Source organism: Mauremys mutica, chromosome 2 (assembly GCF_020497125.1).
Source record: "Mauremys mutica isolate MM-2020 ecotype Southern chromosome 2, ASM2049712v1, whole genome shotgun sequence".
In the NCBI taxonomy this organism is placed as follows: Eukaryota; Metazoa; Chordata; order Testudines; family Geoemydidae; genus Mauremys; species Mauremys mutica.
Genome location: NC_059073.1, coordinates 265,454,880 through 265,481,306, shown reverse-complemented (window position 1 = coordinate 265,481,306; position 26,427 = coordinate 265,454,880). Strand labels below are relative to the sequence as shown.

Below are 26,427 nucleotides of genomic sequence, written 5' to 3'. Positions count from 1 at the left end.
AGAGGATAAGAAATTTATTTTCAAAACATACATGTGAGATTTACTGAGTTTACAGGTTTTCTCCAGTACAAATATGCTCCATAACACATTGTGTGGTCCTCCTCAAGGCAGAAATCTGTTTCACTTGGCTTACAAACCAATGCTGTAATTAATTTCTCCCCTCAAATATATTACTTCTCAAGTCTTTCGCCAGATTATAGTTCATGTGTTTTATGCTGCTCTGCAAACCCTATCCCCCCAAACAATCTCTATGTGGTCACTCCCCATACATTTCTCAAGGAAGTTGGTTCCTAACAACCTTTTTCCTGACTACCAAGCTGTAAACACCATATGTATGAAATTTAATCTCTGAATTAATGCCAAGGCTAACACATAAATGGAACTTACGTAGCCGCAATGACCACCTCTTCGGTAGTAACTGGTTGGGTGCGTGACCTATCCTGCATACGCCGCAATCTTCTCTCTACTGCTGAATTTCTTGAACGTGGTTTAGGAATATTTTTTCCTTCAAATGATTTTTCCATTTCCTAGGATCAGATACATGTCAGTATCAATAACTCAGAGGAAGAAATTACTGAAGGAAATGTTTGTTTGGCTTTCCTTGATGCCAGGTGTCAAGTTTTTTTGGATGGACTTCTCTGAATTGGCAGTAAGATGTACTATGACAACTAGTACCATGAGATAAAAAATTATATATATATAAAAATACACACACACACACCAGATTACATATAGTGTCCTGAGAACTATGTAAACAATACGCTTAGCGCTCATAAGGGGAGAACAGGGCATTGACCTGCATTGGAATACGAATGCTAATACGGCTACAGATTAAGCATACTAAGGTAGCATTACAGTTTTTGACGTTACCCTTCTGCAAAAATATTTCTGTTGAGAAAACATGACATTTACCCTGAAAAGCAGCCTCTTTGCAGCAACACTCAGCTTGGCTCGTTCATCCAGTTTTTCTTCATCTACAGAAATCAAACAACATGATATAGCAGGAATCTGAAATGTTACACTCTAAATGTAAGTGTTTCAGAGACCAAGTCCAGAAATCCTTTTAACTTCAAGAACAAGCTTATTTAATATCATCGGACTCACCAAGACAATGACCAACAGTAAAATGTAAGAGCAAGTTAGTGTCTGTTTAGCTCAAGAAAAGTAATGTGACTATGCATATGCATGAAGTAGTGTAAAATTGACTTTTAAAATCAGACTCATTCTTAGGTGCAGCATATAATAACATGATTTAAGAATGGAAAATGATTTTTCTTCTGGACAGTTACTTTATGTACTAGCATTAATTCGATGTCATTCCAATAAGCATATAAAATAAAATCAAAATTATATTGGCCCATGTTTAGATTTTGTATTAAGCCCTGGTCATGCATCAGGAGAACACTGCTAGACAGAAAGGACCAATAACCATTTTAAGGCTCAATATCTCACCTCACTGCGGCCTAGAAACAAATGCTTTATACTAGGGCTGTCGATTAATCACATCACAGTTAACTCACGCGATTAATTCAAAAAAAATTAATCGCGATTAAAAAAGGAATTGCAATTAATCGCACTGTTAAACAATAGAATACCAATTGAAACAGAAAAATATCAAAAAATATTTAATATTTTTCAAATATATTGATTTATATTACAACATGGAATACGTGTACAGTGCTCACTTTATATTATTTTTATTACAAATATGTGCACTGTAAAAATGATAAACAAAAGAAATAGTATTTTTCAATGCACCTCATACAAGTACTGTAGTGCAATCTCTTTATCATAAGTGTAACTTACGAATATAGACTTTTTTGTTACATAACTGCACTCAAAACCAAAACAATGTAAAACTTTACAGCCTACAAGTCCACTCAGTCCTACTTCTTGTTCAGCCAATCTCTAAGACAAACAAGTTTGTTTACATTTATGGGAGATACTGCTGCCTGATTCTTATTTACAATGTCACCTGAAAGTGAGAACAGGCATTTACATGGCACTTTTGTAGTCAGCGTTGCAAGGTATTTACGTGCCAGACATGCTAAACATTCATATGCCCCTTCATGCTTCCGCCACCATTCCAGAGGACGTTTCCATGCTGATGATGCTCGTATAAAAAAAAATGTGTTAATTAAATTTGTGACTGAATTCATTGGGGAAGAATTTTATGTCTCCTGTTCTGTTTTACCCACATTCTGCCATATGTTTCATGTTATAGCAGCCTCAGATGATGACACAGCACATGTTTGTTTTAAGAACACTTTCACTGCAGATTTGACAAAATGCAAAGAAGGTACCAATGTGAGATTTCTAAAAATATCTACAGCACTCGACACAATGTTTAAGAATCTGAAGTGCCTTTCAAAATCTGAGCGGGACGAGGTGTGGAGCTTTCAGAAGTCTTAAAAGAGTAACACTCCAATGTGCATACTACAGAACCCGAACCACTAAAAATGAAAATCAACCCTCTGCTGGTGGCATCTGACGCAGATGATGAAAGTGAGCATGCGTCAGTCCGCACTACTTTGGATCGTTATCGAGCAGAACCCATCATCAGCATTTACACATGTCCTCTGGAATAGTGTTTGAAGCATGAAGGGATATATGAATCTTTAGCACATCTGGGATGTAAATATCTTGTGACACTGTCTACAACAGTGACATGTGAACGCCTGTTCTCACTTTCAGGTGACATTGTAAACAAGAAACGGGCAGCAGCATCTCCTGCAAAATCGTAACAAAACTTGTTTGTCTGAGCGATTGTCTGAAGTAGGATTGAGTGGATGTGCAGGCTCTAAAGTTTTACGTTTTATTTTTGAATGCAGTTTATTTTTGTACATAATTATACATTTGTAAGTTCAACTTTCAAGAGACTGCACTACAGTACTTGTAGTAGGTGAATTGAAAAATACTATTTCTTTTGTTTTTTACAGTATAAATATTTGTCATTAAAAATAAATATAAAGTGAGCACTATACACTTTCTATTCTGTGTTGTAATTTAAAGCAATATATTTGAAAATGTAGAAAACATAAAAAATATTTACATAAATGGTATTCTATTAATCTTTTTAATCACATGCATAATCGTGATTAATTTTTTTAATCGCTTGACAGCCCTAATTTATACCAATACCACCATATAACCTGTTCCATATCAGACCTGAAGACTAAGACATTCTGATTATTATCTTGCTTCCTGCTTCAAAGAGTTTCAGCTGGTATGCGTAGCAGATACCATTGTCCACCTCCAGCTCTGAAAACCTGTGCTATATGCATCTTGAAAGCTGCAGGGAAAATCAGCTTTCAAATAGCATAAGACATCTGTCATGGATCCACAGGATCGGTGCTATGGCCCCAGCTTTGGAACGGTCTCTAGGAGAAACCCCTTCAGTGGGCCAGACACCCTAGGGATCTCACACTCCCTTCAGGGTAAGCCACATGGCTTCATCATCTCTTTAGACTGGACCTCTGGGCCTTCAGCACTCCTGCTTCACACTGAGAGCTCCGTTCAGTGAGTCCAACGTAAACAGACCCCTGATGGAGACCTGTACAATCTTCTTCATGGATGAATGCACCTCGCCAAGCATTTGCAGTGACACCTGCACTGTGTTGTTAAAACAGTAGGATTTATTTGTTAACTGGAACACAGCATAGGAAGTCCTTGAGGTAGCAGAGAGAAATGAAGGTTAAAGCATAGACCATTCTGGTTAGCCCAGAGCCCAGTCAAGCTGTAGTGAACCACCTGGTTCAAACTCCATCTGTCTCCCTCCATCTGATTTCCTTCGTCAAACTCCAGGTGGGAGCCCCAACTCCTTCCAGCAGCCAAATCTTATTCCCCACCTCAAACCTCCTTAGTCCTTTATTCTCAAGCTGGGGAAATGCTGTTCAGCCTCCATGAGGAGAGGTGAGAAGTCCATATCCCTCTAGGTCATTGGTTGCTAAGTGTCAATGTCCAGGCAATTGCATTTCCTATTGTCTTCTCCCATTGCTTGCTCCACTGATATGGGGCCTAGGGCCCAGACAGTTAGATGCTATTAACTCCTGTGTCTTAGCCTCCCTCAAGAGCAAACAGATATGTTCTACCCAGACAGGCACTGACTTTCCCAAGTGACGAGGGGTGCTCGACCCCTGGCTCTGCCCCCACTCCAATCCTTTCTCAGAGGCCCCACCTCTTCCAGACCCCTCCCTTGAGCTCCTCCCCCTTCCCCCCAGCCTCCTGTACACTTCAAAATAGCTGATTGTGCCAGGCAGGAGACATGAGGAGCGAGGAGGAGGCACTTATCTGCGGTGCCCACCGGCGGGCAGTAGGCTGTTGGGAGAAACTGATCGGGAGGCTGCTGGTGGGTGCTCAGCACCCACCATTTTTTCCCGTGGGTGCTCCAGCCCCGGAGCACCCACGGAGTCAGTGCCTATGAACAGGACAGAATATAGGGGAAACTGAGGCACAAACAGGACTCAAAATTATAATAAAATATTCCCACTTTATCACATCACCAAACTCTTACATTTAGCCATTCATGAGATTAGACATGAAACTAGCTTCTTAATTTGTGTCAGTCAGAATTGAAGTATGTGCATGGGGCAAAGAGATTAGCAAAATAGTAGTCAAAATTATGCAGTTTTAAGATCCAATATCTTGCCATTTGCTTGGCTGGAACATTTTGTTAGACCAGTGCAAGTGTTTCCATCAGAAGTAAAGCTTTTCCAAACACTGGTCCCAGACCACTGGTTTGAAGTAATAGATTTTTATCCCTGGTATAAACTCATCTGTACTTTTGGTCAGATACAACTGATTACATAAAGAAAAAGGTAATTTGGCTTAATTCCTTTTTTGTAATACAATATTCATTAGGAAGTTGCAGAAGTAACTTTTTCGGCTTAACACTGAATGACAAATCAACCCTTTTAGATACAGCTCAAGGAACAGTGGCATATTTTAGTTATTCATGTTTATATTGACATAACTCCCATTTCAAAAAAACTAAGTTCACAGTTACCCAAGAGGGAATGGGGCTGAAGAGACAGAGACTTACCCTCAGCAGCCGGCATTTCTGGACTCAGAGTGGACCTAGTAAAAATCAGCAAATAAAAAAAAAGTCAGCTGGAAAGAAAATCTAGAAACACAAATCTTCCCCTCAAATTGTCAGATGGGACAGCGAATGTCTTATGAATGAGGAAAATCATGGATGCTTTCCAAGTTTCAATAATTTTCATTTAGGACAACCTCTAACAAAGCGGAAAGGCGAGCAATTCCAGCCAAATTTAAATCTAGTAAAGAAAAATTATTTCAAGTACAACTCATAGAAGATCATAGTTTAAGATTTTCTGCCAGTTCCTCTAACTCAACATTGAGTTTTGGTGTATTTTTTAAAAAGACCTAACTTTACACACACACACAAATCATATATTATTACTGAGAACCAATCACATAGCTGCACTTCAGTGTTTTACAACAATTCATTACCTAGTCCTATAACTAGATACCTAGAGAAAATCCTATTTTTTAAAGAAATAAAACTGTTAGGTGTCAGAAGAGCTACATTTCTCATCTTAAAATGAAGACTTGCCTATTTTTACTTTTATGGTGAAACAAAACCCTTTGTACAATGGTTTTGCTAACATTACTGTGAGAAAATTCTCTTCTTAAACTCATTCATATTTACCTGGACCAGAACACTACATACAGTCTCGCACATGCCTACCTATCTGTTTCCTTTCGTTCTGCTGAAGTGATTGGTTGAGTTCTAAATCTCTCAGAAGTTTTCCTACTTTCACCAGGAGAAAAATAGCGCCTTGGCCTTCGTGACACTCTTTCAGGTTCAGTATTGGCAGACAAATCAGTACCTGATGTTGACATCTCAAATCGAGATTCACTTTTAATCATATGATAGAAAGTGCAAAGAAAAGAGAACAGAAGAGAAAAGTAAAGCACAGATATAGGCATCCCAGCAAAACAATCCACTAAAGATCACTCTGCATGCTCCTACAGTAACATGCACAGAAGTATTGCAAACATTCCAGCTACCCAACATCATAACTTGCAGTAGCAAGCAGAAGCATAAGAGCAGATTCAGGCTGACTCAGCCTCCAATACACATTGGTGAGAGCTAAGCTGTGTGGTTTAATGCAGAACACTACTGATGTTGAGTTTGTCATTTTGCCAAGGGCGTGCAAGTGTCACACAAAAATATTTCTGAAATGTCACCTACAGTTCAGTTTTCTTGTGGACATTGATAGTTTCCAGAAAGGCATTACGGAGTTGAGCAACAGAGACTTTTGTGTCAACCATGCCAATCTCACCATTAGGCACATTTGCTTCAGCACTCTGGAACGCCATCTCCTTTCTCGTAACAGTTTCCTTACTTTTTAAAGCCTCTAGCTTAGGAGAGCCAGTAAAATCAGACATTGAACGAGTCAGGACTTTATGCTTTATCGCAGACAGTTCCTGAGCTTGACCTTTCGCCTTAGCAGAATGTGATATGGATCCACTTTGTATGTACATAACTGTCTCACTCCTTTCAGTGTTCTCACGAGTCTTAAACTGGGGTTCAGGAACCTGGTGCTTAGTGCACTCTAGCTCTTTCTGAAGCTCTGATGAGTTAGCCTTTGGCTTGCTTATAAGAGATGAGGGAACAGCAGCCTTGCCAAATTCACTTGCTCTAAAATGGTCTTCATTGCTCTTCCCTTGCCTGAGAACCTCAGATTGCAAAATTGGTTTTCTGTTTTTCAAAAGGTGTTCTGTCCCCAAAGGATATTCGTCGGGCTTTGAGCCATAATTCTGAAGTATGTTACTTTTTTCCTTTTCCAGTGCACTGGCTGGTGGGGATTTTGTCTTGACGTTGGCATTGTTTGATATTAAGAGGCTGCTAATTGAGATATTTTCTGGATCTTCTGTTGCCATCAGTTTGGCAGTATGAGCAACACCAGCAGGCTGAATGTATCCATGTATCGGTTGGCGGACTGAACTGAGTGTCTGGCTGGCAACCCTATCAAAGGAAGAAGTTTCTGACTGAAGAGGCATGTAATCAACTGGCACTGGATGAGATTTTTTCTGAGATACAGGATCTGTGACAAGTTCAGGGCTTCCATGAGCACTTTCCTCTTTCACCAGTTTCTCTCTAACTTTTACTCTTTAAGAAAGAAAAAGGATTAAAGCTGTGACCAGCAATAACTAGTTTTGGGGAAAACATACATCAATTGTGGGACCAGAGATCAACATCATATAGTAAAACAAAATGAAAAGATAAGCATCTAAGTATTTTAAGGATATACTTTGAAACAAACTCCCCATCTTAAAATCTTGGCATTAACACCAGCCTTAAGGATATTTTAAAATTATTTACAGGCACCTAGTACACGTGTGACCTTTCAGAAAGATAACTGAGCAAGGAATCACATTTAGAGCAGGTTCCTAGTAATCACAATTCCACTCCTTTGTCGAACGTAATATATTTTCCTATTTTTCAAAATAGAGAATTAGGAGTTGCTTTCTAAAAATATAGTTTTTTGAAGGGTGTCTTTAGTGTGACATTCTGACCTCCTTTTGCTATATATACTGTTAAGCTGCCAACATACTGATCCTTGCTCACTTTGAAACAAATTAGTCAAATATCTTGGTATCTCCCCATATCCCTTCCAATAAAAGTTGTAGAGAATATGTTGCATAGACAAGTCAAAATCTCCATGCGAACCTAAGAAATGCTCCTATTTCAAATGTTGCACACAACTTTATCTATCTTGATAAATGAAACCAAATCATGTTAAGGAGCCTCTCTAAAAATGAAAAACATGTCGGCAGAAAATGGAAGCCCAGTATGGTTGTCACTCTGTGGGCTTGCACAAAACTTACACTGTATGAACATTTAGGAAAAGTTTCACCACATCCCAATATGCTAAATTTCTGAGAATGTACTGAAACTTATCCCACCTTGGTTTATTTTCTGTTCAACCGTTACGATGTACATGTACAAATACAAGCCATCTTTCGCCTCTGGATGCCTGCTGCTGGCTCCCACTGACATCAACAGGAGCTAAGCATAAGCAGCACCTGAGGGCAGCATTCATCCTACACGTAACCACATAATTGTAACACATCTCTAGAATAATTTTTAGAGCCACAAAAAGTGCGCAGTCAGTGAGACAGTTGAATAACATTTTAAAATGTCATATAAAAAATTAAAATAGAAAGCTATTTCCCCACACCCACCATGCAACTAGTAATCAGTGAGGTGGTTTTTTGCCCTGAGGTTGGGAAAAGCTCATGTACAGTACCAAGCTAACTATTTAGTGGCAATTAACAGATATTCCAACCCTCAAGTAGGTAGCAAGCCTTGACTTGCACTAACAGACTTTTCCTACATGCAGAATTTATTTTACATAAAAACAAGATTTTTAAAAAATAAACTAGTGCTTTTGAGCACTAGTATAATCCACTATATCCCCAACTACCTGACGCATCACCCTTTCCATCTGCTTAATATTTTCTCTCTCTTATGAGGATTGGTCCATTTTAAAATGAAGTGTCTGACTTCAAAACACGAATAAGAGTGCTCATTCTCAAAGTTTAAAAAAATGCCTTTTCGGGGTATTATGCACCCACCAATTACCCAGAACAGTCACTGGGGAGGTTTTCAGAGTCAGATAATTAGTTCAATCAACAGTCTGAAATGCAATGAAGAGTCCTCCCCGGAACACATGCTTCCAGTTGTGGACTCTTGATGTTCTGTCAAACTGGAAAGTAGCAGCTATTTGTAGCTCTGAATTTGGTTGTTTTGTCTTCCCAGTGACTTAATTCTTACTCCTCCTCCCCCACTCCAGCCTTAAAAAATAAAACGATCAAGTCTTATTTTTAGTCACATCCTGCATTCGGGGCATAAAGCATTTTGTAATACAAAAATCTGTTGGCTTGCAGAGTGCAAGGGGGGGAAAAATGGTTAAGAACAGGCTGAAGATAAGATAAGAAGTTAGCCAAAGACCAATATCATAATAGCTGTGAAGAAAACATTAGGGGCATATCTAGTTCTTCATGAAAACATCAATTAGTTATAAGTGACAAAAAGCAGATGCTCCAGAAACAAGTTTCCACAGCAGTTTATTGAACAGAAATAGTATTTTCGGATTCACTGCCGTTAAAGGATATAAAGTCAAATGTTAAATGAGGGCAGGGGAAAGGAGAAGGAGAGGGAAGTCAGTAACAATAGGTATAATCCGATTATTAGCCACACAGCTACATTCTAGGATACCTGGAGGGCCAGCTGATAAGTGAAGGTGTGTCCCCTTCTGAATCTTTCTGAAGAAACCATTCAGGTTTTGCCTTCCCTGTACTACTATAGAAAACAGAATTTCAGATAACTTTCTGGTAAGACGTCAATACATGCACACTCAGTCCCTCCCCGCGTTAATCTTAAAACTGTTTTCAAATTTCTCAATTATAAGGTCTTGGTTTCTGAAATACTGGCATTGCACACTTCTAACTTTAACAAAATTGCATGATAATTTATCAAATAACCACCTTCACATACAAAAGAATACATAAGAACTTAAGAACAGCCATGCTGGTCAGACCAAAGGTCCAGCTAGCCCAGTATCCTATCGTCCAACAGTGGCCAATGCCAGGTGTTTCAGAGGGAATGAACCTAACAGGTAATCGTCAAGTGATCCATCCCCTCTGAAAACACACAGAACCCTAAACATTTTGCCAAGACATTTAACTAACCATGCCCACATTGTCAGGAACCTGGACATCCACATCTAAATCATCGTTAGAAAGCTACATAGACAGTAATTTTATTTTACTTACTGGTTTGACATTTTATATAAAAGTTACATGGACAGAAGCACTATATTGCACATAGGATTACTGTTAGACTATTCCCTTTATTTGCAATCTAAAGAGCTAAAGTCTACCAAAAGATCTTTAGCCACAAATAAACAGATGACACAAGTTTAATGACGCTAGGAGAATGTATTACCATAGCTTACATGAAATTCTTGCATAAAGAGAATGAACATCAGAAACCCCGCTCCTCTGAGAGCAATATGCCAGGCTTCAGGAATTCAGATCCAGTAACTCCCAGCCCACTGAGTGGGGAGTATGTGGTCTTTTAGGATAAAGTGGGAAGAGTTAAAATACTCTAAATGAGCAAAGAAACACATTCTTGGCCTGATACTTTTTGCATCAGACTCCAAAATGGAAACAATATATGAGTGTCTACTGAAATTTGAAAGCACTGAAGGGTACAAAAGTCCTTCATGAAACAGCTGATATACCATTGTACTCTTTCACAGATGCATTCAATATTTGTAATATCCACAACAAAGGGTAGGTCTATACTTACCGCGCGGGTCATAGAATCATAGAATCATAGAATATTTTGCCTCGGTCTTTAATGAGGCTAATGAAGGGCTAAGGAATAGTGATAGAGGGACCGATGGGAATGAAGATATGGGGGTAGACATTACGGTATCTGAGGTGGAGGCCAAACTTGAACAGCTTAACGGAAGTAAATCGGGGGGCCCGGATAATCTTCATCCTAGAATACTAAGGGAATTGGCGAGTGATATTGCTAGCCCGTTAGCGATGATTTTTAATAAATCTCTAAATTCGGGGATTGTACCGTTTGACTGGAGATTAGCTAATGTAGTTCCTATATTCAAGAAGGGGAAAAAAAGTGACCCGGGTAACTACAGGCCTGTTAGTTTAACATCTGTAGTATGCAAAGTAATGGAAAAATTTTTAAAAGAGAGAGTGGTTACGGAGCAGGAGGCCGATGGCAACTGGGATAGATTACAGCATGGATTTACGAAAGGTAGATCGTGCCAAACCAATCTGATCTCCTTCTTTGAGAAAGTAACAGATTTTTTAGACAAGGGAAATGCGGTGGATCTAATATATCTGGATTTCAGTAGGTCCTATTTTATTCAATCTATTTATTGCTGACCTGGGAACCAAGAGTAGGAGTGGGCTGATAAAGTTTGCGGATGACACCAAGTTGGGAGGTATTGCCAATTCGGAGAAGGATCGGGATATCCTCCAGGGAGATTTGGATGACCTTGTAAACTGGAGTATTAGTAACAGGATGAAATTCAATAGTGAGAAGTGTAAGGTTATGCATTTAGGGATGACTAACAAGAATTTTAGTTATAAGCTAGGGACGCACCAGTTGGAAGTAACGGAGGAGGAGAAGGACCTGGGAGTCCTGGTTGATCGTAGGATGACTATGAGTAGGCAATGTGATGTGGCCATTAAAAAAGCTAATGCGGTCTTGGGTTGCATTAGGCGAGGTATTTCTAGTAGGGATAAGGAAGTGAGTCCCGTTATATAAGGCGTTGGTGAGACCTCATTTGGAGTATTGTGTGCAGTTTTGGTCTCCCATGTTTAAGAAGGATGAGTTAAAACTGGAACGGGTACAAAGAAGGGCCACTAGAATGATCCGAGGAATGGAAGGCCTGTCGTATGAAAGGAGACTTGAGGAGCTCGGTATATCAGAGGGATAAATACCAGGAAGGAGAGGAATTATTTCAGCTCAGTGCTAATGTAGACACGAGGACAAACGGATATAAATTGTCAGTGAGGAAATTTAGGCTTGAAATTAGACGAAGGTTTCTAACCATCAGGGAGTGCAATACTGGAACAGCCTACCGAGGGAAACAGTAGGGGCGAAGGACCTCCATGACTTTAAGATTAAGCTAGATAAGTTTATGGAGGAGATGGTATAATAGGATAACGGGCTTAGTCAATAGGTCAATTAAGTGCCAAACTGGTAAATAGTACAATGGGTCAATGATATGATATTCTTAACCTTTTTCCAGAGGGTATGGCTAGAGAGTCTTGCCCGCATGCTCGGGGTTCAGCTGACCGCCATATTTGGGGTCGGGAAGGAATTTTCCTCCAGGGCAGATTGGCAGTGGCCCTGGAGGTTTTTCGCCTTCCTCCGAAGCATGGGGCAGGGGTCGCTTGCTAAAGGAGTGGGTAGATCGGCTTATGTGGCCTGCATCTTGCAGGAGGTCAGACTAGATGATCATAATGGTCCCTTCTGATCTTGAATTCTATGATTCTATGATTCAGGGGGCCTGGGGTCTTCGGCGGCAGGGGGCCCCTGCTTCGGCAGTAATTCGGTGGCGGGGGGTCCTTCCGCTCTGGGACCTGCCGCCGAAGTGCCCCGAAGACCTGTGGCAGGGGCCCCCCGCCACCGAATTACCCCCGAAGACCCAGCACTTCAACGGCAGGTCCTGCTTTGGCGAAGACCCGGAGCGGAAGAAGCCCGCTCCAGGGCCCCCGAAAAACTCTTGTGGGGGCCCCTGTGGGGGCCGGGGCAAATTGCCCCACTTGCCGCCCCCCCCCCCCCCCCCCCCCCCCCCGGCGGCCCTGCCCACCTCCATAGAAGATCATATACATTTTTAGACAATGATGAAGTTTACGTACAAAATGCAATGTAAAGGCACAATGGACCAAATTCTGCTCAGTTACACTGGTGTAAATCTGGAGTAGCTCTTTATAATTTAGTAGAGTCACCCTGGATTTACATACTGCTTTAACAGCTGAATTTGGCAAAAGGATCTTTATTAAACTGAAAATAATTTAGAGTAAGCCTTAAACTCATTAAAAACTCTCTTATTCTGCCTTCCTATAAGGGTCAGATAAAAGATCCCAGGGAAATCAGATACAGGTACTGTAAATAAATCTGCCTATTTATAATGTTCAGTCTGAAACCTCAACCATAATTATGATTTTTTCCACATCTCTCATTTAAAATCTATCCCTTACTGTTAAAACAATTTTTTGTTTTTCATCTTACTAAGATCACCAAAGAGTTTTTCACACAAAAGGGTGGAAAAAGCCTTTCAAAGCACTCCCTGGGGCATTGAACCAGCAGAGATTTGGTTGCTTTGAAACAACAAAACTTTCTCTTAGCTTGTTAGTATGTATTCTGGCATTTATCACAATAGGCGTGAGCAATGAGCATTTGTATTCAATCTCTTGTCCTTTGAAAAGAGCAGTCAAACGTAGGTAAACCATGTTAAAAATGTGAGGTTAATCTCACACTTTATGAATTCTATTTCCATCATTGAGAAGGCAAACTCCCCCCCCCAAGATATTCTTTGATAGTCTGCATTTAAAAAATAATCAATCAATCAAAGCTTCTTAACACAGGAAGTCACAAGCTGTATTTGTTTTTAAATTTTAAGTCTGCTGAATACAAAAGTTAAGAATCTAACACTGACATTTTAAACTCTGATTTTCAAAGCTCTACACCAGGCAAACTGATTTTTAGTCATACCTTGCATAATCAAACTCGATGGAGAATACAACATTAGTAGAACAGACTGCATGAGACAACAGCTCACTTAGCCTCCTGAAACAACTATCAGTATTTCTGAAAAATAGTTCTGATTTCTTTAAAGCCTATTATGATGAATTGGAAGACAGACATTCACATTAGTTTTCTGAATATTGTGTGCGTTAGGCCATGTCTATACGTACAGCGTTGCAGGGGTGCAGGTGTAACAGTACAGTTGTGCCGCTGCAATATAAATGCTGGAACTAGCGGCGCTGGGAGTGCTGCCACACCCCTGGCTTGAAATGGTTTCCATCACATACAAGGTTTAGAGCAGGGTTTGAAGTTTGAAAGCAAACTTTCAGAAGTGGTGTGCTGAGACTTCATTTATTCACTCTAATTTAAGGTTTCACATGCCAGTCATACATTTCAACATTTTTAGAAGGTCTCTTTCCAAAAGTCTATAATATATAACTAAACTATTGTTGTATGTAAAGTAAATAAGGTTTTTAAAATGTTTAAGAAGCGTCATTTAAAATTACATTAAAATGCAGAGCCCCCTGGACTGGTGCCCAGGACCCAGGCAGTGTGAGTGCCACTGAAAATCAACTCATGTGCCGCCTTCGGCACGCGTGCCATAGGTTGCCTAGCCCGGTTTAGAGTTTGGTTCAATGGCTCTCAGCACCCCCACTATACAAATTGTTCCAGCACCTCTGCGCTGCAGCGTGTGTGATGAAGATGCCATATGCTGGCGGGCTCCCCATTGGGATAAAAAAACCCCACCTCTGCAAGCAGCAGAAGTGCTCTCGGCGGAAGCAGCTCTCCCACCGGCATAGCACTGTGCATATCTGTGCTTATGTCAGCGTAACTTATATAGTTCTGGGGGGAGAGGGGAGATACTCACACCCCCGAGCAACATAAGTTTTGTGGACATAGCCTTAGTGTTCCTGTTCAATTTTGTATTGCTGCCTATTTAAACCCAAAGGATTAAGTCAGACCAGAGTAGGGGGGAAACCCACAGGAAACAAAACAATGGCAAGATAAGACAGCCTCAGGTAAATACAAATAATTTGTTTTTTAGGGGCAGTTTTCTACTCTCAAACAGTCACAAAGATCTTTATGCTGTTTTACCGGGAACATAGCCTGGTCTTCCCACCATCCTACAGTGGTGGAAAAGTCCAAACAACATGTTCTGGAGCTGGAAAGTGGTAAAAAACACAGAAGAGAGGGTTATTCTAGAAGAGTCTCCTCATGGCTCTATGCTCTCAGGGTGTTTGCTATGGTTTATTACAGGGGAGAACAAGAACCTCAAATTGAAGTGGACAGGTTCTTGGCTTTGAAGAGTGACAGTCTAATCTCTGTGCCTTTTTTAAGGCTAGAATTTGGACCACTCCTTTAGCTTCAGGGATTTATAAACCAGAGAAGGAAGAGTCGTGGGGGCTCACACTTTAATTGTTCCTATTAGTAACAGGATTAGTCAGGAGTGATTTATCTTTAGATTAACTGAATAAAGCTTGAGATAGAAGTGTGCAGTGCTCGCCTGAGACCTTCTGTTGGACCAGTCTCCCTGAAACATCTCAGTAGAATGGAATAGCTGGTCAAAAGCCTGCAGTGCAGTTATTTGCATATACAATAACGCAGTCTCAGTCTTGTCAACTGTCTCCAGATAGCTCCCTTAGATTAGCACTTTTCCTCTCAGACTTTTGCTTAAGTGGAGTGTCCAAAGACAGCTGTATACAGATGCATAAAGGAAGCGGCCTTAAAAATTGAGTTTTCAAGGCTCTAAAATATTAGAAGTACAGGCAGTCCTCGGACTTACGACATAACTGGATCCTGAAAACTGCATCAGAAGTCAAAACGTTACAACTCAGAACCACAGTATACTCCACTGCGGGACTGAGCATCGTAAAGTCATTAGCAGTTGTCATAAGTCGAATCAGGGTGTCAATTCAGAAACATCGTAAGTGCCGTTTGTTGTATGTTGAATGTCGTAAAGTCAAGGACTGCCTGTACTATCATCAGTCCTGTCCTATGTGAAACAGAACGGGGAAATAAGCAAAATTGCACAAGTTTACTGAGTATGGATAATGGATAGCTGGCTGCATCCATCTACTGGCAGGAAAAGGAAAACCCTAAAAGAGATATTCATACTACAGGTATTAGCCTTTCACTTGGAGGGGGGGGGGGGGGAACTTTCCTTACACTACTTGAAAGGTGTATAAATACCATGAAACGAGGAATTTAGGAATAATTTAAAGACTTTCAGGAGTTTTACTTCTCTCATTTTAATTTAATAACTTAATTAAGAAAATACGATACACTAAATCAAAGTAACTTGATTTTAATAATCTTTTCCCATCGCTGGTTAAATTTACATAATCCTCACAAATCGTTTCACTTATATTAGTTCTTGTACATTATTCTGAAGTAGTCAAGATTACCCAGCACAGCTAAATCTTACTGACAACAGCTTACTGTCCATTTTTAAGATGGTACACTGTCAAACTACTGTTACAGGATGTCTCCATTTCATCTTGTTTCTTTACAGCCTGCGATACATTCACTTACATTAACTTTCAGGGAGCCAAACAAGAACTAAAGCTGCATATTTTTAGGAAAAGAAGTTGTTCAAAGATAAAGTATTTAAAGAATTACTAGTCAGACTTTGTTTTCATTTGCTACAATAAAGCATTTGATGGCTCTCAGACCTCAAAGTAACATCAGCACTCTTCTGCTGCTGCTCTCAAATGAAGACTGAGAAATCAGTTTGAATCTCCGATCCACCAGATATCAGACTTCGAGTCATAAGAATATGTGAAAACTTATCACTTATGTGGGGAGGACAGAGTGGAAAAGTTTATATCTGAAGTGTTCTGGAACTCAACATATGCAGGATCTCATAAAAGAATATTTATGAGGTATGGGACTACCAACAGAATCAGAATTTGCTTAAATACCATGGCCCTAATTTTTTTTTACAATAGTCAGAATTCTTTTCAACCAACCCAACATAAACTAAAATGTAAGACTTTCATTTGCAGGCTATGGAAACAGGCTACTTCTATTTAATATTGGCAAAACACTCCATAGAGAGAAAAATAATATAGAAAAATTGCTTTTACTAAAAAAAGATACTGAATTTGAAGTAAATATATTTAAATTGAAAGTGTTTTTTAAGATCAAACAGTAAATGCACATTTTCAAAATGCAGCAAATGTAGTACTGTAATCATCTCCATTCTTAATTTCTCCAGAAATCTCTTTATGAAGGATAGTTTCTTTTCATAAAAGGACCTTCTGGTTATAGTAGCTTAAGTCTAAAACACTCAGCAAACACACACACGGACTTGTAAAACCTTATTGCATGTAAGCATAGTAATCCAGTTTTACACGATATGACAATGAGTATCTACATATCAAAAAACAGAACTCAGCTCAAGGCACAGAAGACATTAGCACCAGTGGAGAATTTGTTTATTCAGATACATCATCTTTAAGTCTTGTCTGTATTGTAGAGAGATTTTTATAAAGGTCAAAGGAAACCAATATAGAAAAAGCATACTTACCCTTGTCTGGTGTCACTATACAACGGCTGGTCATTGTATGAATGACTTGGTGAAACTGGCTGCTTTGGTGAGGAAAGGGATACCCTGCAAGTTTGCTTTGGTGACATTGGCACTTCCTTAAAGGAGGATTCGTGTTCAGAATATGAAAAGGATGCAGAACCATCCACTTCTGATGACAAGTCCTGAGTCTGTCCAGGAGCACTAACATCTGGTGCTCTTTTATTCTCCAAGTTTGAAAGCTCCTCTCTATCTGGAATGCTGTCTTTTTCATGGAAGGAATATTCCTTTGATTCAGAAGCAGTAGTCCATGACTCCTTATTCTCAGACATGGAGGCGTACAGGGAACTATACTCCTTGCTTTCATCCTCCTGCTTGTCGCTTTTTCCTTCTTTTTTTTCACCAGCATCAGGATCTTTTCTTGCCCTGGTATATCTGGATAAATATTCAGAATCTCCCTCAGATTCTAAAGGCAATCCATATTTTTCTGCTAGCTGACGTCTCCTCTCTGCCTTGTACCTAGCTATTCTTTCTGCTTTCGACTCAAGTCCCTGGGTATCCATGGCTCCTGTGCTATATGTAGGCTCTGAATGTGCTCCTGTAGGTTCTGCTCGATACCTGGATGACCTAGGTTGTTTTTCTACAGAAGAATCTGAAGTTTCCTCTTCTTCATTTGATCTTCCTACAAAAAGTATGTGTGTAGAAGAATTAAGAGGGATTAGTGACTTGTCCTGAATTCACACTTTATTAAAAATATTATTCAAATCTCTTTGGAGCATCACACCTGCCATTCAGTAAGCAGGCTTCAACCGCATATAGTGTGACTTATTCTTTTTAGTTATTATAGGTTTTTGCAATTCAAATGAACTAGCAAAACTGTTTATGGATACTCCCATGAACTATTCTGAAATAACCCTCTACTTCTTGCATTGACATCTCCAAAACACATACAAACGAACAAGGAAATGCTCCTGAATATTGAGTATGTATTTCACCTTCAAAAGGAAGTTAGGATTCTTAAAATAACCTACAGGTTTTAAAAATAAAACCAGTGTCTCTTTCTAAAATGGTGGAAGAACAGAGATACTGTACAAAAATAAATCAAAGCCAGACAGAAAACTGAAAAAGTACCGTATATACTCGATCATAAGCCAGTTCATTAATAAGGCGACCCCCCCGCCACCAAGATGGATAAGTAAAAATGGAAAATTTTTATAACCCATTCATAAGCCGACCCTATAATTCAGTGGTCAGCGAACTTTCGCTCCCGGACCATCAGGATAAGCCGCTTGGGGGCAGAGATGGTTTGTTTACTTTGAGCAGGCACAGAGGTAAACCCAAGTAAACAAAGTGTCCCAGCACGCCAGCTGCTTACCCTGACGGGCCAGGACAGCAACTGGTGGGGAATTTTTTTTTTTGAGGGGGTGGGAAGAGGAGAAGCTGGGAGTCAGGGGAGTAACCCCTGTGACCACCCCCCACATGACCCCACCCCTAGCCTGGGACACTCACACTCTCCCCATCCAATCCCTTCCCACCTTATCTGGGGAGGGCCACGGGAGGATGTCTCTGGCCTGGCTGGAGCTGCTCCGGCAGGCTGGGCAGCGTGGCCGCAGCCTGCTCCGACGGGCCAGACTGGGCGGCACGGCCGCAGCATGTTCCAGTTGGCCACAGCCTGCTCTGGTGGGTGGGGCCGAGCGGCATGGCTGCAGTTGCTTTGGAGGCTGGGGGAGAGCAGCGTGCCCAGAAGTGGAGAAACTCTGGCCCCGCCTCTTCCCTTCTGGCTCTGCTGGCTGTGCTGCCTCTCCTGACTCCCTCTGTTTTTTGGGGGGGGGGGGCGCTGTGTCCCACCTCTCCCTCTCTATACCTGTTCATAAGTCGACCTCCTTCTCTGGTGTGTCCCTTTTTTACTAAAAAAATTCGGCTTATGAACGAGTATATACGGTATCTTGCGACAGTGTTCTCTTGGAAAGTAAACCATTAGGTGTGAGAACTGTGTATCTGTTACTGCAAGGCCGATAACATAGCAAACATGAAGTACTTCAGCAATGTCAGTTTGAGATATATATATATATATATATATATATATGTAAATGTATTTTGTACCAAAGTGGGGACTATATGGGTCTGTTGCACGCATATATCTTGGTGTATCTTCTTCTAGTAAACGGTGGGTAACTAATCCAGGACAATTTTGTAGGAGGATGGGCTGTGTATCATTTTCAATTCCCTCTAAACGTCTGGCAATCCTCTCTTTCCTGCAAAAGATGGAAGAAAATGTGTAAATGTTATCTAAGGATTTGGAGATAGTTTCTAGAGGAGGTCACAAAATAATTCTATTACTAAATTATTTGTATTTTACAGCAGTTAGACAAAAGGCTGTTTTACCTTTTCATTTCCAAAATATTTTGCTTGTTTGGTTCAAAGAGTTTTCTTAATTCTGAAACTAAAAAGAAAAAAGAAAAGATGCAGTGTATCTTTTATACATTAGGAATTCTCAGGAATCACAGCAGGATGTCTATATGCTTCTGTTTTAAACAGGGCTGCCCGGGGCAGGGGCAAGAGGGGCAATTTGCTCCAGGCCCCAGGCCCCGCAGGGGCCCCCACGAGAATACAGTATTCTATAGCATTGCAACTTTTTTTTATGGAAGGGGGCCCTGAAATTGCTTTGCCCCAGGCCCCCTGAATCCTCTGGACGGCCCTGGTTTTAAGCAAGAAGGGATGGTCTAGAAAAGCAGGTTTTCCCATAACCAGTCACATATAGGTAAACATTTCCTATTTGGGTTCCTCGCTTACTAACCACCTTAAAACACATTTTGCACATACTGTAGTAAATACAAGGGAGTCCTCTAAAGATTTATCTAGACTAGGGTTAAAACATGGTATTTTAAGAACATGTTAAAATACAATTTACCCTGTCAACATGTTTTAAAACACTAGTGTAAACACATTAGTTGGTTGAGGTTAATCCTGGTGGGTAGTTTAGGTGACATCACAACCAGCTAATACATTAATACAGGTTGGTCTGTCTACACTTGTATTTTTACTATTAGCTAAATGTGTGGGCTAATAAGTTTTTTAAAACACACCAAGTCAACCCCTTTAATCCTACTCTAGACAAGCCCTAAGACTCCTGATGACTTGTGGCCAAAGACCACATAGTACTTTTTACCAACTGCTCCCAGAGTTAATTAACCCCAGTACCCTGAATATTTTCCTACTTGGTTAGTTATAGTCTGCTTAGATAATTTCCCTCTGTAGTTTTAACTGTATAAATATTTACTTCGTATCCTAAACTGTTCAATAGTGTTACCTGCTGTTAGACAACTATCACATTTCATCTCCTGTCATTTCCCTAGCATTTCAGCGATGGGTGAAGTAATCCCTACATATACAGTTTCTGTTGACACTTGTAAACCCCTTTGAACAAAAAGATGCTATACAAATAAATATGGCACAATCTCTTTTCACCAGGCAACAAACCCCACATGTATACTACCACCGGGGCTGCGGAGTGAGAAACTAGAAGCCTGATTTCCTTGCAATAGTATATGACTAAAAGCTGAGTCACTATGCAGACCTCTGACTGGGTTTTCATACGGAATGGCTTGAGCTTGCCTCTGATATGTAAAAGACTTGCTGCTTCTTTATGTAAAGTTGAGGTTTTTGTTTTACCTGAAACTGGTAATTTACTTCTTTTCATGTGACTTCAGTTTAGATGCCGCAACTGTATTCCATAAATATACAGACTGACGTATTGTAGAAATGTGGTCTGGTTAGTAATACAGCAGTGTCAACCCAGGGTCTTGCCCATAGCAAGTATGATCAACAAATCAGCATAAAAACAAACATTTAGTTTATGGGAAGACAAGATTAACCATATTTTAAAATATTTACTTCCAGGATAAAGGCTGGCATTCAACCAAGAGCTCAATTTTATTGCAGCATTAAGTCCCTGAAGAGGAGGTTTTTAGAACATACCACTAGTATATAGAAACATGAATGCACATTTGGACTTATCTTCCATGGCACAATATGGGTGATGAACATACCTATCAGCATACCTGAAATATCTCTGCGAGTGAAAGGCAACTCCACCACCTCTTGCCCCTTTATCCTGATCTCATTTAGACAGGGATTGAAAATTAAAGTGGGCCAAAATGAGACTTGCTCTATTTAGTCCTGAACCAGTGGGAGAGGCCTTACATCTTGTGAACTGCTAGAACAGGAAGAGAATGTTCTACACTGCTGCAAAGGTAAGCTTACCAGATTTCTAGCTTTAGTCCTTGTAGCTTAGGCAGCACATAAGAACAGGCATTACAATATGCACCATTCAAATTGCATGGGGCTTCTCCTCCCTCACTTCCTTCCTTTCCACTGGATTTTCCCAACCAGTTTTTTGGTCAACCGCTAGTGCTAGAAACCAGATGCTTCCACCCCCTGTAAGTTTGGAAATGTAGTTCTCAAGGGAAACAAGATGTGAATTTCTGATCCTAGTGGTGCATGAATTATCAGTGGTTGCTAAAATCATCTGGAAGACTGTTGCACAGTAACTTCCAGAACATGGTCCAAGCACTTGTTCTGTAGTATTCAGATTGACCTTGACATACATCACAGCTATACATAAAATGATATGTTGAAGTTGTGTGTCTTTTGTGCTTTTCAGGGTTTATGCTGATAGTTTTTTGGTGTGCAGGTTTGTTTTTTGTTTTTAAATAGAAGACTCTTGTGTGATGCTATCAATATAATAGACGGTCAAATGGTAGATTGTAATTTGTGATAGCATCACAGAGAGAAGTTGTATGATTCAACTGTAACTCACAGAAACAAGCAACTTCAAAATAAAAAGGAGATCCCTGGAAAATGGAAAAGTCAGTTGCTGGATTCCCATTCCACAATTAAAAATCATTCTTGTGGTTTGCCACAGCATGCATATTCTTCAAAAGGAAAACACAGTTTACTAAGATCAGGTGGATTTCCCCAGTTATCTCCAATATTAGCCTCTCTGATCAAATTCAATATGAAGATTGCAGAGAGTTTAAATATTGGTCCAGAGTAATCTAATCAGACCAGGATCAAAGCACATAAGCAGGGCACTCCAGGCAATTTGTACAAGGCGGCACCTGTTTGAAGGACAGATCTCTCAGCCCTCAGTGCTCTTAATAGAACTTCTCTCAAGCACCAAAATTCACTTTAAAATTAAACTAAAATGGATGAAATGTAATGCATATGGAATATTGTACTATTAACTAACTAAATACTGTAACTTTATCGACAGTATATCCTGGATATCACTAGTCAGGATGATCTGATACCAACTGGTGTAAAAATGTTACAGCAGTAATAGTGTGGGATTCAATCCCATCAAATTTTTTTAAAAAGAAAAATATATTAATCATGGTGTACTACACGGATCACAAGGTCTTAGATTGGTTGCAGGATTTCTATATGAAAGCATGAGTAGGACTAACACTTATCAGTGTATACTACCATCAATCTTTGGTTTAAATATTGGACTTTGGAACAGTCTAATGGGCAGCCATGTGTAGTTTGCTTCCAAAAAAAATTAGTTTATTTTCAGAGAGTGACAGTGAGTGTTAGGGGAACATGTTGAACCTTTAAATATGCTACAGAATAGCTTTGCATAATAGGCAATGTGGGTTGCAACGTAAGTGGCATGTGTTAACTTTCCTTTTCTGTGGCCATAAAGAAATGGATAGCGTTTAAACACAGGATCATGAGGTTCAATAAAGACAATATACAAAATCAAATTTTTTTTCAACTGTATTGTAGTAGTGCCTACGAGTCCCAGTCCTGGATCAGGGTCCCATTGTTCTAGGTGCTGTACAAAACACAAGCAGCTTACAATCTAAGTAGATGACAAGAGACAACAGGTGGATACTGACAGAGAAAGCAAATAGAAACGACACAATAATGATCAGCATGAGAGGCAGTGGTCTCAACATACCAGCTGATTATCAGTTGTCAAGTTTTCTGTAGGCATCACAGCTTAAGTTATATTGACTATGAAAGGATGAACCCTAGCAAAGTTGAATTCTTTTTTTTCCTATCACTGCATGTTAAACACAAGGCAACGACAGCTGGAATATCAGTGTAGAAATTTTATGGGCAGTCTTCTCTCAAAGTTAGCACGGAGAAAAATTGATTATTTTAAAAAAAAATTAAAATCCGACTATTTAAATTAAATTCAAGTTTATTTTTATGTAATATTTTTTAATTTTAAAATTAAATTTGAAATTATGACAACCTATATTAAGACCTAAATTTACTAAATCTATTAAATTGTTTAAAAAATATTAAGTAGTACATATATGTTCCCAAGTTTTAAAGACAGTCAAATCACTGAATGGGATGAAGGTAGGTAGCTGGAATCAGAATTTGCTGAAGTGCTAAACCTGCTTTTGACAGCAGTAGCCTCTTCTGCAGGTGCAGAGAAATTTTTTTTACATTTCAGTTTATTCATCTAGTTCAGTTCAATGACTAGGTCATTCAACGTTTAGAAAACGATAGGAGTTGAAAAAGCAGAAACGCTTTCCCCCCCCCCTTCCAAACTATGAATAAAAATTAGGCTCGAGAAGATGAGCTCTACTAGTTCTAAAATCCTGAAGGACCAGAAACAATCAGTTCAATTCACTAACTACAGAGAATACTTCCTTTTTAAAAAAAAATAAGTCAGTTTTAAGTGCAAAAACATGTTAGATAAAATTTCTGATGAACTTTTTTCTCCTTCATCAGCACATTTAAGAGAGTTTAAATAAAACTAATAAAATTTAAAATACTGGTTTTGTGCAATGTTTAATTGAATTTGAATTTCTAGCCAAAGAGAGCTTTATACAAATCACAAATACAAAATTAATCTAGTAAATAAAAACTAATCATTCAACATTTTCTACCATAAAAATTGAAAAATTAAGAATCTAAATAGATGCAAGTTATATATATGCTTAAATAAATGTGTATCAATACAATGTATCTTCCTTGTCAGTACAATAAAGAACCAAAATTTACTGTAAAGACTATATTAAGTTGCAAATGAATGTGTTTTAATTGCAACCAACCCTTGGGGGAAAAAAATCCACCTTTCTTTGGGAAAATAACTAAATTCCACCAGTGCAAAGATGCTGAAAACTGATTATTTAAATTACGGTTTCCTGCTTGCTGATTTAAGTCGTAGTTAAAATCAGCTATTTTAATTAATCCACTCCTCACCTACACCCACATTATTTTGTTGTTTTTTTTTAAAGCATTCATTAAGTATTTGTTGCTCAGGTATTTAGAACAACATCTGAATAGCACTTTCCCAAAAAAGGATTTCAGATTATGCACACACACATACTCTGTTTGGGAAATATTTAAAAATAGGCAGGTAGTCTGCTACTGCAGGATTTTGTTATTTGATGGATAAAACGTTGAACCTCATACATTTTTCTTCAGAAGATGCTGGTTGGCTCGTGCAACCTTATCCAACTGGGTTTCTTTTTACACTATGGTCTGCAATTCTATGTGCACTGATGACAAGGCCCTGCCTGTTCACTAATTTGTTGTTCTGTGACCAAACAAAATTACACTGTCGCACACAGTCACACACATGGCAGGTTTGGGGGTAATATTACTTTCAACCAATTAGTAACTCAATAGTGGTGGGGAACTTATCCCTGCATGACTCAAAAATGTGCAACACTTGGGAAAGGGGGAAAAAGAGAAACATCTGTAAAAGTGTAAAATGTTTAATTTACATTGAAACTTCCATACTTTTTTTTGGCATAAAGTACATAAATAGTTACTGGTGGCCTGTGCTGTAGCTAAGTGGGACAGCCATTATGCCCTCAGCAACAACTCAAGCCTTTAACATTAGAACCTATTTTAGAATGTTGGTTAGGACATTAAATGGGTTATCCTCTATTGAAGACTCTTAGAAGTTATCTTCGCTTCGACAGCTATCAATCTTCCAAGCAGGATTTACCCTGTGATACCAAACTGACCATTTCAGCAGATGCAGTACTCATCTTCTAATGCAGCTACATGTCATTCAAGGACAAAAGATGATAGGCCAAATTTAAAAAAAAATAAAATTCTTATTGGATGCTTTTCGAAAATCCTGAAAAATTCAGGAAAGAACAAGCTTCCTGCTAAGGTAGCAGCACCTTCATGTTTTGGCTATAAGTCTCTTAGATATGAGAGAGGATCCAATCATGTAAGATTTAAAGTCACGTGACATTTTTACAGCTCTGTTTTAAGAGCAAAAATAATTAAACCTTTCACAATTCCCTCAGAGGATGAGCATATGGACTTGTTTGGTCATACTGGCAGATCAAAATTCATCTGCCAGAGCATCACTCCCCATTTACAGTTAATATATGTCATAACATAATCCTAAAATCATGCATTAAACCTCTTTGTTTTGAAGAAAATCCAATAAACTAATAAAATGTTTTCGGTTTTATGGTACTCTACAGGCCAAATTATACCAGACATAACTAGCAAACTCCACCATCTTCAGATTATGCCATCAAGGACATGTGCTGGCCCACTTATGGATAACAGGGTTGCACGGGTGTCACAGAGCCTAATTTCTACTGAAGACCCTTTAATTACAGGTAGTATAAAAGATTCCAGACTTGACTCAGTGTCAAATGAGTTTGCTGAGCTGGCAGTTAGAAACCTACCCTCCCCGCATCTTTTCATTAGAAAATTGAACAAATCTGATATTGAAAAGTCAGTGATACCTAGAGCTAGACTTTCCAAAAAGACACTTAGTACTCAGTAGTTCCTATGTGAATTAAAAAGAGCTGGTGGTAGCTGAGCCCTATTGAAAACCTAGTGCACAGCGAGAATGGAACCTCATTATGCCATTGTTACTACATCACTTTTTAGGATAAAATGACATTTAAACTACACATTTATGATCAGAAGAGTTTCTTGGGCTGGAGGGTTCAATCAGTTTAAGTACAAGGCAGTTGCTGAAAAGGTGTTTTTAATAAAGGCCCATTTCACTCCAAACTTGTTTCCCTTCTTGGTCAGCCAGAGCCCAATCCACTAAGCTTCCAAGCATGTTGTCAAGCCCAGTTTTTTTCTCCTTGTTGAGTAAATATTAAGGTACAGTATATGAAGAGGCTGAGGGGGTATTGATTGCTACAGCTCAGTAGTATTATGGATAGCTTATATTCTATATTTGAGGAATACCTTTTTCTATTGTGTTACTCAATTATTGCAAAAAGTGCCCAGTTCAATGAATGTGTGCTTTTTTTCCCACACATCAAAAAATGTATATTGATTTTACATCACAAAGGTGATTACAGAAAGAGTGCAGGATCAGCCACGTTCTTTGACAATGACATGCTGGGAAACGGTGTTCCGTTCTAAAATGCATTGCCACAAACTGTATGCATAGAGGAAAACAGGCATCATCAGGATGCAACAAACCAGTCCACCATGCTGCCTTGTCTCACCATGGCAAATGCTGTTATCTTTAGAAAGAGAAATGAATGCGGCATACGGTACAACATCCTGAGCCCTACAATATTATGCTTTGGAGTGTGGGTGACTTCCTGATTCTTGCTAC

The 26,427-nt window shown here is 39.4% G+C and overlaps 1 protein-coding gene across 1 annotated transcript in view; it reads right to left on the bottom strand.

Moving 5' to 3' along the window:
* Positions 1 to 26,427, bottom strand: part of SVIL (supervillin) — a 97,429-nt gene that overhangs the window by 57,593 nt on the left and 13,409 nt on the right. The window contains exons 5-11 of the mRNA XM_045005286.1: positions 19,233 to 19,290; positions 18,951 to 19,102; positions 16,851 to 17,529; positions 6,218 to 7,138; positions 5,042 to 5,076; positions 913 to 974; positions 388 to 527 (exon numbers count right to left, since the gene is read on the bottom strand). Of these exons, the coding sequence (XP_044861221.1) occupies positions 388 to 527; positions 913 to 974; positions 5,042 to 5,076; positions 6,218 to 7,138; positions 16,851 to 17,529; positions 18,951 to 19,102; positions 19,233 to 19,290 (2,047 nt within the window). The remainder of the gene's footprint in view (positions 1 to 387; positions 528 to 912; positions 975 to 5,041; positions 5,077 to 6,217; positions 7,139 to 16,850; positions 17,530 to 18,950; positions 19,103 to 19,232; positions 19,291 to 26,427) is intronic.